We start from the raw sequence: 14,053 nt of genomic DNA, 5'->3' as shown, positions 1-14,053 counted from the left end.
GGCTGTGCAAGGGAGGGCACCCTCCCTCTGCCAGATTCTGAATTCCCAGATGGGGGACCCAGGGCAGAGAGGGCCAGGAGGCAGCTCCCCTGGTCCCAGGCCGCCCGGAGGCCTGGCCATCCCTCTTGGCCATCACCTTTCACCCCAGTCTCCCCACGACATTCCTTTAGACCGAGGCCAGCCAGACTCATTTCCCATCACTCCCTCACAGACACATGCCCTCCGAGGCAGGTGGCATGGCAAGGAAGGAAACTGAGGGGCACAGGCCAGCAAAAGGAAGGTAGGGCCCCAAACCTGGCTCTGGGTGACCTCAGGCCTCCCCATCCCCAGGTCCTGCCCAGATCTGATGAGTCAGACTCTCTCAGGGTGGGACCTAGGCACAGGCATTGTTCAAACTGCCCCAAATCCATGCCTGTCTGTGGGCAGACAGCTAATATGATGGAAAACAAATTTATTTTTACAGGCCACAGATTTCCTCTAAGGGGACAATGGTCTTTGGGAAAAGACCTTCTAGGCATGAGTGAATAAAGCTAACAATGGGAGGTAGGAGGTCTATGTCAGCAGGTGTCAGTGACTCAGAAGGGGGATAAAAAGGGGGCCTGCCCCAGAGAAACTGGAGGATGGGAAAGCCATCACTGAGAGGAGGGGGACCTGCCGTCAGAGGGACAGATGGCCTTCCTGAGGACCGCTCCCTGCGCTACAGGGAGCCAGCGGCACAGCTAGGCAGGGCAGCCCCCTCCGCCTTCCCGCACCCCGCAAGGGCTTCCTGTGAGAGGTCAACAGCTGTTCACAGGGGCCGCAAGCTTGCAACTGAGGGGACCGGGCAGCAGTCCTGAAGTCCAGGATGGCAGGGACCCAGCCTCTGGGAACTGCAATGCCTTGAGCCTTTAAGGAGGGTGATGGTGGTGTGGGGGTTAGACACATTTTACCTAGATTTCAGTTCCTTTGCTGATGAAAAGGGGATCTTAGAAAACTAGAATTCAGAGGATCTTACCTTCGCATGAAATCCATCTTAGTCCACGAGCAAGCATTCTATTAAGCAGAGAAATGCCAGGGGCGTTCCCATCAGAGTCGGGCGCAGAAAGGAATACACAAAGCCACCGCGGGTACTTAACGTTACTCCGAAGGTTCTCGATGGCACAGATCGAAAATTAAGCTCCAGAATTATCATAGGCCACAAATGGTACAGCTGTTTACCCAGAAAACTCAAGGGAACTCACAAAGATATATGAGAATTGAGTTCAATCAAGCAGCCTGATAAAAGATAATTGCATACAAATCAATAGTCACCCTGTATACCAGCAATAGACGGAAATGCTTTAATTCACAATGGCAAAACGAAAAAAACCCTTAAAATGGCCCTGGTTTTAAACAATAGGTGACCCATATAAAAAAATGTGCGATACTTTACTAAGCAACATCAAAGTAGAATCTAATTAATCAAAAATATACCATATTCTTGATAAATACTACAAATTATGTCCATTCCCCCTTTAATTGGTGTCTAAGTTTAATTTAATGTCAATTGAATTCACCAGGGATGTTTCTAACCTGACAAAACAATTCTGAAATTCAATTGAATGAATAAACAGATGTGACCAGCCAGGAAAATTTTGCAAAATAACAGCAAAATGGGAAGTATCCAGTCAGATGTTTCAAAGCAGCACGATCCAACAGAGATGGCATATGAATGCTACATGCAGCCATGTTTTTAAAAAGGTAAATTTAATTTCAGCAATGTATTTTACTTAGCCCAATATATCCAAACTATTATCATATTAACTTGTAGTCACTATTGAATTTATCCGTTAGACATTTTATATTCTTTTTCTTTGGTGCTAAGTCTTTGAATTCTGGTGTATATTTTGTACTCAAGAGCACTTCTCAGTCCTGACCCACCACATCTCAAGTAGCCAACAGCCTCGAATGTCTTATAGCTACCATAATGGACAGCATAGTTGTCAAATAGCCAATATTTTACATATTCGAGCTTTAAAGCTCTAATAATGAACATAATTCAGTACTGGTACAAGAACATATACCTTATTTGCCGTGGGGTCCAATCCCTGCTTTCAAAGGAGAAATATCCAGGTTCAGAGATGAATCTTTGAACATTCTGCTCGTAGAGCCGGGAAGGGTTAGTCCCTGCAGTGTGGACAACCCAGGCTCTGCCACCACCCTGGTGCCCTACCATGGGCACTGCATGCCAGCTCTCAGGGACTAAAACCATTAATCATACGTAACATCATCAAAATAACAAAACCACACGTCCAGGAATCTAAGACACACGTTTTTCACATTTACCACATCCAAACTCAGGATGAAATCCATGGGTCTTTTCACTGCTGGCAGCCGGCAGCAACTGTGGGGTGGCTGGCATTGCCTGGCACACACCAACTCTGCCACGGTGTTTCATATTGCCATCACGTCACCTGACTTATGTGCGGGGTCGCCGACACTTGCCACCCAACATGTCTTCAAGAAGTCACTCTGTGACGCAAAAATTACAGTCTGTACAGAAAGACACAGACAGCTTTGGCATCCAGAGGAATGTCCCTGGAGGAAGGACCATGACCTCATTCCTTTATTAAAGAGAGGAAGATACCAGGAGTAGATGAAGCCAGTCACACACTAAGTAAGCAATGTGAGCAAGGCAGGCGAGCGAGGCAGGAGCCACCACGCAGAGCAGCCAGTGGCAGGGTGGTGGCTGCCTACACTCCACGAGACCACGGTTAAGGTGCAACGGAGCAGTTCAATTGGAGTGTCCCCTCTTTCCTTCTGTGTCCTCTAATTGATGGCACCTTAGACACAATGAAACTCAGAAACGGCCCACATTTCCCAAATCATCGACCTGGGCTAAGCGCTGCTAAATCCTGCAGCCCTCCTTCCAAAGCCCAATGAGGGGGCCAATCCGAAGAACGGGCAACGTTTGGGCAATCCAAACATCGGCAGTGTTGAGGCCCTTGTCAAGGCTGCCCAGCTGCCAGGGACAAAGCTAACCATGGGACACGGCAGCCTCCAGCCCACGTTAAGTCCACCGCTCACCATGGCGCTCACTGAAACACGCATGGCAGGGTGGGGCGGCGCAGAGCCTGTGGAGCCGGACGCTAGGGCCTCCGCCTCACAGAGGAAGCTGTGTGCCCCCTCCACAGGCCCTGGAGGAGACGTGCAGTGCAATTGAAATTCATGGATGAGCCCGAGGAGCCGGCTCCAGACTCAGTAATAACTTCTCCATATTAATGGCAGCACAGCAGAGCCGGTGGACAGCTGACATTTAATATGAAACATACGCAGCAGAGCCAGAGGCTCCTACCCGGGCCCTCCCATTCGAGAACGCCTGCCAGGCGGGAGAGCAGGGCCCAAGGCAGCACCCAGATTCAGGGGGCGGGAGTCATGCCCTCCCCTCAGTCCCTCCATCCCACCTCAGTCCCCTCCCTTGCAGGAAAGCCCCGCTGAGAACATACATGATCACACACACACTCACACTTGAGTGCACACACTCGCACACGTGCTTACTCAGATGCACACAGACATACACACAGATACCCACACACACTCATATGCACACACACCATACTCATACAGATATGCATACATGTGCACACGTTTCCACATACACATGCACACATATTCCCATGAACAGGAACGTGCACACATATTCACATATACCAGCAGCCTGCTGTGTTCAGGCTACAACACAAAATTCCCCTGTTTGCCCAAGTGGAGGAGGGCAATAGGGGTGATCACAGACATGTCTGCCTGTCAGTACAGACCCACAGTCCCGGCAGAGTCCCCCAAAACACTTGACCCTACATACCTCAGAGGTCAGAAGAGGAGGCCCAGGCCACAGCTCAGGCCACCACACAGCAAAGCCCCCCTGGATGCGGAAGTGGACACCCCAGGCCACGGTGGGGGTGGGGAGCACTCCTGTGGCCCAGAGTGGTGAGCTCTTCGATGCCTCCTCTACTCAGGGAGGTTGTGGTACTTATGGTTCTCACAGAAGGCCTGGGTGAAGACCCAGCCTCTCCTCGCCTCCCTCCTGATGCTGGTCCCTCCTCATTCATTAATTGCTGGGGACATGGGGGCACAGGCAGTCAGCCATCAGGCAAGGGAACCTGAAACCTGCCAGCACCGAAAGGAGCAGCAGCTCACGACCAGTGCCAGATACACAGAAGCAGGCAGTGCAGCCAGGGCAGGGGTGTCAGAAGACGGTCGGTAAAGAGCCTCCCTGGCCTGAGACTCAGGCGGCAACCAACCATGCTGGCCTCCATGAGGGGCCTAGTCAGGCTCCACTCTGCTCCTGCATGCACTGCCAGGCCACGATGACTGGCTATGGGATGGTCCCAAGACCTAAGCCTGTCCATTCTGCATGGAGCGAAGAACTGTTCCCTTTTAGAACCTGGTTATGCCTGTGCGGTGTGAGGAGTGTGTGTACAGCTACAGCCACAGGTTCACCAGAGAACAGAGTCACACTGGGGAGAAGGAGCCGGGCAAGCGGGGACACGACTCCACCTCTGAATTACCTGCACAGCCTTCCCAGTCCCCAGAAGCCTTGTGTGTGTGCGTGATACCCCATGGACCGCAGCCTACCAGGCTCCTCCGTCTACGGGATTTTCCAGGCAAGAGTACTGGAGTAGGGTGCCATTGCCTTCTCCAGATAAAATATACACATAACACAAAATTTACCATCTTAGCCACTTTGAAGTATATGGTTTGCTGGCATTAAATACATTCACAAAGTTGTGCAATGATCACCACCATCCATCTCCAGAACTCTTTCCTTTTTGTAAAACTGAAGTTCTGTATCGACAATGCTCTGTCTTCCTCCTTTAGCTCCTGACAGCCACAACTTACAACTCTACCCCGTCTCTAAGATTCTGATAAACAAAAAGGCCTTCAGATGCCCTATTGGCTGAAGCCTGGTGAGTCTGGATTTCCAACCACAGACCCGCCTACGCCATTCTAAGGGGGCCACCACGAAGCGGGCAGGGGCCGTGGGCTGCTGCTCTGCTGCTTCCGGCACAAACCCCTGACAAGCCAGCCTCCACCAGCCACAGGTCAGTGCACCCAGTCCCAGCAGGGAAGAGCCCCTGGGAAGCTCCTTCCCTCCCACCAAACGGCACTAGGTGAGAAGTGGCGGGGAGGCCATCCATCTGTGGATGCCCCGGAAGAGACCAGGGGGTATCTGTAATGAAGTAAGCCTGGGTTCTCAGCAAGTTCTCAAAGAAAGCTCCTGCCTGCAGGAAGCCCTGCCCATCTACTAATCCCGCTGCCAGTGCAGCTCTCAACACTTCCACACATGCCTCTGGAGGCCCGGTCAAGACCTCAGAGCTCCGTGGAGTCACATTGGATTCATTTGCTCACGTAATATCAACAGACTCAGAAATGCTGCTTCTCTGAAGAAACATCTGCATGTCTGGCAGCAAAGAGCCTGTGTTCCCAAGGGCCAAAAATCTATCAAGGAATGCAGGGCATAGACCGGCCATGGTTCCCACCTCTCCTTCTATCACACTGATCCCCTCAACTGATCGCCATTTGGTGCCAAGACACCAGAGCTGCTTTATAAAGGTCTCAGAAATTATTATTCCAGCCCCACTTGCCACCTGAACAAACTGAAGCTCATTGCTCAAAGCTGGATGGTGACTTGCCAGAGCCCAGTCTTTTCAGGCCCAGAGGGGGTCCCTCCCTTACTTAAGTTTCATTTAGACCACGGATTTTCAACTTGTCTTTCATGAACTCCAAAGTCGGGGCAAGAAAACTGCATAAAACCACATGAGAATACAGTGCTTTCCTGCGGAAAAGGAGCTTTTGGGCACTCTTCTAGGGGGCCTACCCCGCTGAGTGTGGACATTCTGGGGTATGTCCACATACCCCATCCCTGGGTATGGAGAGGTGGACCATCCCTGGGTATGGGGCACAGGGTCTTGAGGGCCAAAGGACTGCACAGGCTTCTATCCCCCACTCCACAGACACTCATTTCATGGCCCCTAGCTGAGCTCCACCCAGCTGGAGCTGGGCCCTGTGGACCCAGGTACAAATTGCCTATGGTACAAGTTACCAAAGAAGCATGGGGTACAATGTGGCATGTGAATGTCTAGGACAGCTTCCTGGATGAAATGCCATTTAGCTGAGACTACACTGGACTCCAAAATCACAGCAGATGGTGATGGCAGCCATGAAATTAAAAGACACTTTCTCCTTGGAAGAAAAGCTATGACAAACCTAGACAGCATATTAAAAAGCAGAGACGTTACTTTGCCAACAAAAGCTTTTATAGTCAAAGCTATGGTTTTTCCAGTGAGTAAGTATGGATGTGAGAGCTGGACCATAAGGAAGGCTGAGCGTCGAAGAATTGATGCCTTTGAACTGTGGTATTGGAGAAGACTCTTGAGAGTCCCTTGGACTGCAAGGAGATCAAATCCTAAAGGAAGTCAATCGTGAATATTCATTGGAAGGACTGATAATGAAGATGAAACTCCAATACTTTGGCCACCTGATACAAAGAGCTGACTCATTGGAAAAGACCTTGACGCTGGGAAAGATTGAAAGCGGGAGGAGAAGGGGACCACGAATGACGAGATGATTGGATGGCATCATCGACTCAATGGACATCAGTTTGAGCAAGTTCCAGGAGAAGCCTGGCATGCTGTAGTCCATGGTGTCGCCAAGAGTCAGACAGGACTGAGCAACTGAACAACAACAGAGTGAGCCAACTAAAGAGGGAGGTAAGAGTGGTCCAGGCAAGGGCACGGTCTGTGCAAAGGGTCTAAGACGGCAGTGTCCAGTGGCAGAGAAACTAAAAGCTTGATGGGACTGTAGTAAAGGCATGAGCAGGGACACAGTGACAGACAAGGCTGAAGACTACTGGGTCAGGTCATGGGAGGCCTCCTATGCCAAGCCAGGCCTCCCTGGTGGCTCAGACGGTAAAGAATCTGCCTGCCACACAGGAGACCCACGTTCGATCCCTGGGTCGGGAAGATCCCCTAGAGAAGGAAATGGCAATCCACTCCAGTATTCCTACCTGGGAAATCCCATGGACAGAGAAGCCTGGTATGCTACAGCTTATGGGGTACAAAGAGTCAGACATGACTGAGTGACTAGCAGTTTCAGTGTGTCTGAATTTTTTTTTTTTTTTTTTAGTTTGGATTTTTTAAGGGCAATCAGAACCAATTAAGACCACTACTCAAGAAAAGTATTAAGCAAAGGAGTGACATGATTGAATGCATGGTTTACAAAAATCAGTCTGGTAGCTGTGTGGGGAGAGAGTTGCTCCAGTTTGGAGTCCCTAAGGATCACAGGGCTTGGAGTTAGGCATGGTAGAAAGCTGTGAACTGAGATCAAGTCTGGAGATGTCTATGATTATGACTAGCTGCATGTGAGGGTCATGGAGAGAGCAGAGAGGGGCAATCCTGGGATTCCTGCCCAAGTGAACGATGAGGTCTGGAGGACAGTAGAGAGACCCACGTTCCATTTCAGAAGCCTGGGTCACTCAAGGAAGGGTCCCATGAGGCAGCTTGGCAGGCAAGTCTGGAGCACAGGAAGAGACGTGGGACCTGAAGTCTGGGTGAAGTGTGGTGGCCCAGCACACTGGTCCTTCCCCTTGCTTTCTGATAAAACCTCAATACGTTCCAGAGTTTGGGGATCTGACCCTCACTCTCAACTCCAAAGATGGGCAAGAGACTCTAGCTAGGCTCACATCACAGTGTTTGATTCAAAGGTGGGCCTATAACCTAAGGGCTCCCCAGGTGTTCAGTTCAGTTCAGTTCAGTTGCTTAGTCATGTCCGACTCTTTGCAACCCCATGGACTGCAGCACGCCAGGCCTCCCTGTCCATCACCAACTCCCAGAGTTGACTCAAACTCATGTCCATTGAGTCAGTGATGCCATCCAACCATCTCATCCTCTGTCGTCCCCTTGTCCTCCTGCCTTCAATCTTTCCCAGCATCAGGGTCTTTTCAAATGAGTCAGCTCTTCGCATCAGGTGGCCAAAGTATTAGAGTTGCAGCTTCAGCATCAATCCTTCCAATGAATATTCAGGACTGATTTCCTTTAGGTTGGGTCTCCCTCAGTCCAAGGGACTCTCAAGAGTCTTCTCCAACACCACAGTTCAAAAGCATCAATTCTTCAGTGCTCAGCTTTCTTTATAGTCCAACTCTCACATCCATACATGACCACTGGAAAAACCATAGCTTTGACTAGATAGACCTTTGTTGGCAAAGTAATGTCTCTGCTTTTTAATGTGCTGTCTAGGTTGGTCATAACTTGAAGCAGCCCTGAGCCACTAGATCCAGCCATGCCTGAAGTCCGCCTCAGGACCCCAAGGAACTGGGCCCACGACATCTTGCTTGTTTCATCCAAGTTGGCTTTCCACCACTTCAGCTGAATGCATCTTAAACAACAAGGAGAATAGTAAGCCAGGTAGGAGGCTGAGACCACCTTGGGAAGCTGTGTAGATTGCCAAGAGTAGGGGCCAAGCAGGAGCCTCTGCTCCTCTGACCTGAGGAGCCCCAACACCCAGGGAACTCAGACGTTCCCGCAGCCCCTCTTTGATGTTCCTGAGACCTTCTCATTGCCCTCCAGGCAGTGCCAAGGCAAGGTGAAAGGTGAGGAGACTCTACAAAGGGCAACTGCAAGTCCTACACACTTCTCACCCGTTGCCCGCAGCCCAAGCGTGTTGCCCCTGCCCTCGCCATTCTAGCACCTGAGCCAGCTGGAACCCAGCGTGCAGCCTCAAAGACAGTGGCCTTTATAGAAAAATGAAACTCAATTCCATCCCTTAGGCCAGCAAACGACCTCTCTCTCTCTGTGGCCCTCAGTGACTTTCAACGCCCATCAAGACTCTACAGAGCAGGGGCCTGGCCGGCATAGCAGCCCAGCAGGGGAGCCCCAGCCCACAAGGCCACAGGCCTTGATCATGCCCCTCAGAGTCGCTGCCCAGCCCATAGACATTCCCACCGATGGCCTTGCCAACCAGAGACGCCAGGCCAGAGAGGTCCCCCTGAGCAGCAATGTATGGAGAAGACAGAGGTGCGGCAGGGCGCTCCCATCCCACTGGAGTCTCCGCTGCCGTTACCTCCCCACAGGGATTCAGGCCGCCTGAAAGGGGTGCAGCCAGAGCATGTCAGCCGCAAGTCACAAAGCCACCTGGCCACCAGACCTACCCCCAGCTCCCACTCACTGACGCCAACGACAGGCAGTGCTGCGGACCAAGAAGGTCTTCAGGAGCTGACTAGAAGAGGTAGGAAATGTTTTAAAGAAATGCATTGCTTTATTTTATTTTATTTTGGCATGCAATAAAGGCAATAACATGTAGTAAGCACGGTCTTAGAACCAAATAGACGTGTATTTAAATACAGACCCACAAAGCCTGAAGCAGGCTATCTCAGTTAATTCATCTGTAAAATGAGAATAATATCAGTCACACAGTATAGGGTGTGGTGAGGATTAATCAAGGTGATATAGCATAAGGTGCTCAACGGAAAGCCTGACACATAACATGGGCACAGTAAACCGATGTTCTGTTATTATTTTTTTATCAACAGGCTTCTCATGAGTCTTTAGTGAGCATGTAAAAATGACATGGAATTACATATCATGTGGCCTGAGAGGTACTAGAGAATTCTTCCATAGCAATGAGATATACAAGTATCCTTTGTTAAGCATCATTTTCTCACTCATTGTGAAAAGGCAAATGTTAACCTTCCCCTGAGATATGATGAACAATATCTACCTAGTGGCTATAAGAGAACCTGGAAACTACACCTACCAACCTCTCTGTAAATAAAATGTACGGTGTGTCTTATGAAGCATGTGGCTTTTCCAGTGGTCACGTATGGATGTGAGAGTTGCACCATAAAGAAAGCTGAGCACCAAAGAATTGATGCTTTTGAACTGTGGTGTTGGGAAGACTCTTGAGAGTCCCTTGGACTGCAAGAAGATCAAACCAGTCAATCCTACAGGAAATCAACCCTGAATATTCATTGGAAGGACTGATGCTGAAGCTGAAGCTCCAACACTTTGGCCAGCTGATGCAAAAAGCCAACTCATTGGAAAAGACCCTGATGCTGGGAAAGATTGAGGGCAGGTGGAGGAGGGGACGACAGAGGATGAGACGGTTGGATGGCATCACCGACTCGATGGACATGAGTTTGAGCAGGCTCCAGGAGATGGTGAAGGACAGGAAAGCCTGGTGTGCTACAGTCCATGGGGTTGCAGAGAGTCAGACACGACTGAGTGACTGAACAACAACATGAAGCATGCGGCATTTCTTGAATCTACACCTCTACCTGACTCAGCTAGAATCGTCACCTTGGCCAGCCCAGGCCCTCACCTCATGTCATTCTAGGGAGCAACACCCCTTGCACTCTCCATCCACGGGGTTCTACAAACCTCATGTTCTGTTTCTCATGGGAGCATCTGACCCCAGCCTGAATACAGTGCTACCCAGGAGTCAGCCAGAATTATAAGAGAAAGATTATCAGCCAGCACCCCTGCGCCCCTTGACTTACCACAGAAGGACTCCACCTGAGAACAAAGCCTATACATAAAAAGGCGGAGGCAGAGAGGCAACGCAGGAGGAGCACCTGGATGCAGCCAGGCCTGAAGGCCGAGCATCGTAAGAGCCACTAACTTCCCTTTTCTGTTTCAATGGTCTGACTTGTGTTTCCTTCACTCATGACTAAAAGGATCCTGACCATAAGAATCCCCTCGTGCTAAACAGAAAAGGAGACTGCTGTCCACAGAAACCAGAGCTACTACTGCCTTCCTTTAAGGCAGAGAAACAAACTCAGCACCAAGCAAGTAGATGAGTAAATGTGTGTCCCAGGCCAGAAGCAGGCCAACAGGTGTGAAAAGGCCTATGGCTCTGGGGAGAGGCTCATCCCACCTAAGCACCTAAGCACCTCAACCTAAGCTGTGAGCTGCCAGCTGCCTGCTGTGACCCTGCTTCATGGTTTTTCCACTTGTCTTCCAGGAATGCACATTCCTGGGGTTCCTGCAAAGAAGAGGTTGATGGCCTCATCTGCATGGGAAGTGCTACAATACATGAAGTTCAAGAGGTTTCTTTATTACAGAGCTTCTCAGAGATCGCAATGGGCCTCCCTGAATCTCCCAGGTTGAAAGCAAGTTGCAGCGTTTCCCACACCAGTTGTCCATTGAACCGCATTTGCTCAGAGAAACTTGTGGTGTGATCCTATAGAACTCCTTTGCAGAAATTAGGGTGTGATACTTTGCTTCTCAAAGGGCAGTCCGGAACCCCAGGAGCATCAGCCTGGTAGTTCATTAGAAACGCAGAACCTTGAACCCTACCCTAGACATGCTGACTCAGAATCTGAATTGTAACAAGATCCCTGAGGATCTACACAGACACTGCAGCCTGGCACACCTGCTTCTGTGTGTTTCACTATCTATGAAGGAAGAGCAGGCTCAGAGGAAGGGGTACTGTGCAGCATGGCTGCTGAAATGCATGCAGGACCATGAGGGAATGGCTCGGGAGTAGAGTTCTACCACCACATATCAAGCGCTTCTACTTGCCCAGACTTGGAAGCACCCTGGCAGAAGGGGCTGGACAGAACCAGGCCAGACTCCTACCACCACAGACAGTGTGGCCTTGGGCAAGCCACTCAATCTCCCAGAGCCTCAGCTGCCCATCTGTAAATGAGGGATGAAGAATCCCTCCCACTATAGGGCTGCTGTGGACCAGAAACATGATGTTTAAACCCTAGGCGCTTTGCAGTCGGCCCATCAGTGATACACAGTGGGACTTAACTAGTTAAGGAATTAAGTGATATCAAATCAGGACATTCACACACCAAAAAGAAAGAAGGACAAGGAAAGAAGAACTAATGATGCTGCTCCACAGTCTCAAAGCCATTTTCACTGACCACATTCAAGGCCACGCTGGCAGACTCCAGCCCCTTTCAGCTCCAGTCTGCTCTCCAGTTGTCTCTTGCACTTCTGCTGGTGTGTGTCCCGTACATGTGACATCTCACTGCGCCTGTTCTGATCAAGCCAATTCACACCTGGTACTTCTCTGCATATGCTCTTCCCTCTGGGCTTTGCCCCCTGGCAACTCATGCTCAAAGAGCCCCCAAGAGCATGCTTTCCAAGCCCTGACCAGAGTGGGCCCCAGACTGTTAGCTGAGCACGGTGCCCCGGAGGGGAGCAGCGGGGGCGGGCACCAGGCCAGCTACATCTCTGACCAGCACAGCAGACAACTGTGCTTGGAAGTACTGGCTGAAAAAACAAACCACAGAATGAACAGATGAATGAATGATACATGAACAAAGCCTCTCTGAAATGCTTTCCATCAAGAATTACTCAGCACACAGGAGTTGCTCAACAACAGACTGAGGAAATGCAACCCACTCCAGTATTCTTGCGGGGGAAATCCCATGGACAGAGGAGCCTGGCAGGCTACAGTCCATGGAGTCACAAAGAGTTGGACACGACTGAGCAACTAACAACAGACCACTTCCATGTCAACTCCCCCACCCCAGCTCAGGCCACAACCACCCCCATTCCGAGCCCCCAACACCAATTTCCTTTCATTTAGGAAATTCACCTCCAGCGTAAAAACAAGACACACTTATGAAGTCTGGGATATCCTCAGAGGCAACAGAATACAAAGGGCTGCACCATGTTACCCAGCTATTCCAAGGACATTCACGGTTGTTTGCAATACGTCTGGGTTCCAACTAAATCCAGCCAAAGGCAGTGATTTTCCGAAGCAACAAGTGACATTTCCTGTGTGTCCATAAAAAGAACACCACCGGTTGTGGGGTTCTGTGTAATTGCTGGCTCTGCAACTTGCAGGGCAAGCCTGAGGACGGGGGGCTTGGGGGCCACCAGGGCTGGGAGAGAGGCCACTTGCTCCGAGCAGGAGTCCCCTGAGTAGTAATTAGAGCGGAACCCACGGTGGGCGGCTTCAGATGTCTGGCCAGCACAGCCAGCCTGACCACCACACAGCCAATCCAAAATAGAAAACTGCAGTGGCTTCTGCCATGTGCCAGGCCCCGGGGTGGCCAGACAGAGCACTGCCAATGTCAGCCTCCTCCCTAAGCATTGATCCAGGCTTCCTCCAAGGCTCTCTTATGCAAAGCCATGGTCCCTCTAGGCTCCTGGAAGCAGGAGAACTTCCCAGAGCTCTGGTCACACTGAGGGGCCCAGCCAGTCCCAGAAGGGTCCCTCTCCCCAGCCTCTCCTGTCCTTCAGGGGCTGCCCAGGGGCACCAGAGACTGCATTTCCAAATGCTCCGCTTGGCTCAAAATAGAGAGAGAAAACTAACTTTTCAAATAACCAGCTGAAATCCAACAGGAAACCACAGCATAAAAAATCAGCCAGGGGGCAGAGGGATAACTGGGCATTTCAGCACCATTGCCTGTTCGCTGGGCTGGCACCACCTGCCCACACAGAAACAAAAAAACCACCCACCTGCATACGTGCCCCCTCACACACATATCACACGTGCTACAATGCACAGCAACACACTGAACAGACACTGACATACAAATGAGCAAAAACCTCTGAATACACACACGCACAAGACACAAGAACACGGTCACATGTTCACACAAGTGCACATGTACTTAGATACTAGCACCCATGCCAAAACACGTGTGCAGATGCATGCACTCACCGAGATATACACACACCTGAATGCAAAAGGAAAACCAGTTCCTGTAGGCTTAAGGGGGACCACACTTGGCTACTTGCTAAATACTTTGGAAATGTGGCCCTCCCCCTGCGTAAATCACCCTCTTGGGCCAGTCAAAACAACCTGCCTTCCAGCCAACCCCTTCGGTGGTCCCTAAGCACAAGGGGTGCAGAGAAGGTCCTCAGTACAGGCCTTGCCCTCCCAGCAGACCCCCAGATAACAGGCTTCCAAAGCCCACGTGAGAGCAGTGGACAGACAGAAGGGAGAGAAGCGCGTACTCACCAGCCCATCGCAGTTGCTGAGCGCCACGGAGGAGGATTCAGCCAGGCCCGCGACGTCTCCGACGTAGAGGCAGGTCCCAAGCAGGGGCTCCACGCGGGTGGCACCCGATTCTCCCTGC

The 14,053-nt window shown here is 50.8% G+C and overlaps 1 protein-coding gene across 1 annotated transcript in view; it reads right to left on the bottom strand.

The window, feature by feature from the left end:
* Positions 1-14,049, bottom strand: part of ADAMTS2 (ADAM metallopeptidase with thrombospondin type 1 motif, 2) — a gene marked incomplete at its 5' end in the record, with an annotated part of 244,363 nt that extends 230,314 nt beyond the window's left edge. Inside the window, one exon of the mRNA XM_010831012.1 lies at positions 13,936-14,049. Coding sequence (XP_010829314.1) covers positions 13,936-14,049 — 114 coding nt within the window. The remainder of the gene's footprint in view (positions 1-13,935) is intronic.
* Between the last annotated feature and the right edge of the window lie 4 nt (positions 14,050-14,053).

This window comes from Bison bison, unplaced genomic scaffold (genome assembly GCF_000754665.1).
Source record: "Bison bison bison isolate TAMUID 2011002044 unplaced genomic scaffold, Bison_UMD1.0 scf7180017864519, whole genome shotgun sequence".
Taxonomy (NCBI): domain Eukaryota; kingdom Metazoa; phylum Chordata; class Mammalia; order Artiodactyla; family Bovidae; genus Bison; species Bison bison.
The sequence above is the reverse complement of the archived record's forward strand: the minus strand, read 5'-3'. Positions and strand labels throughout refer to the sequence as shown.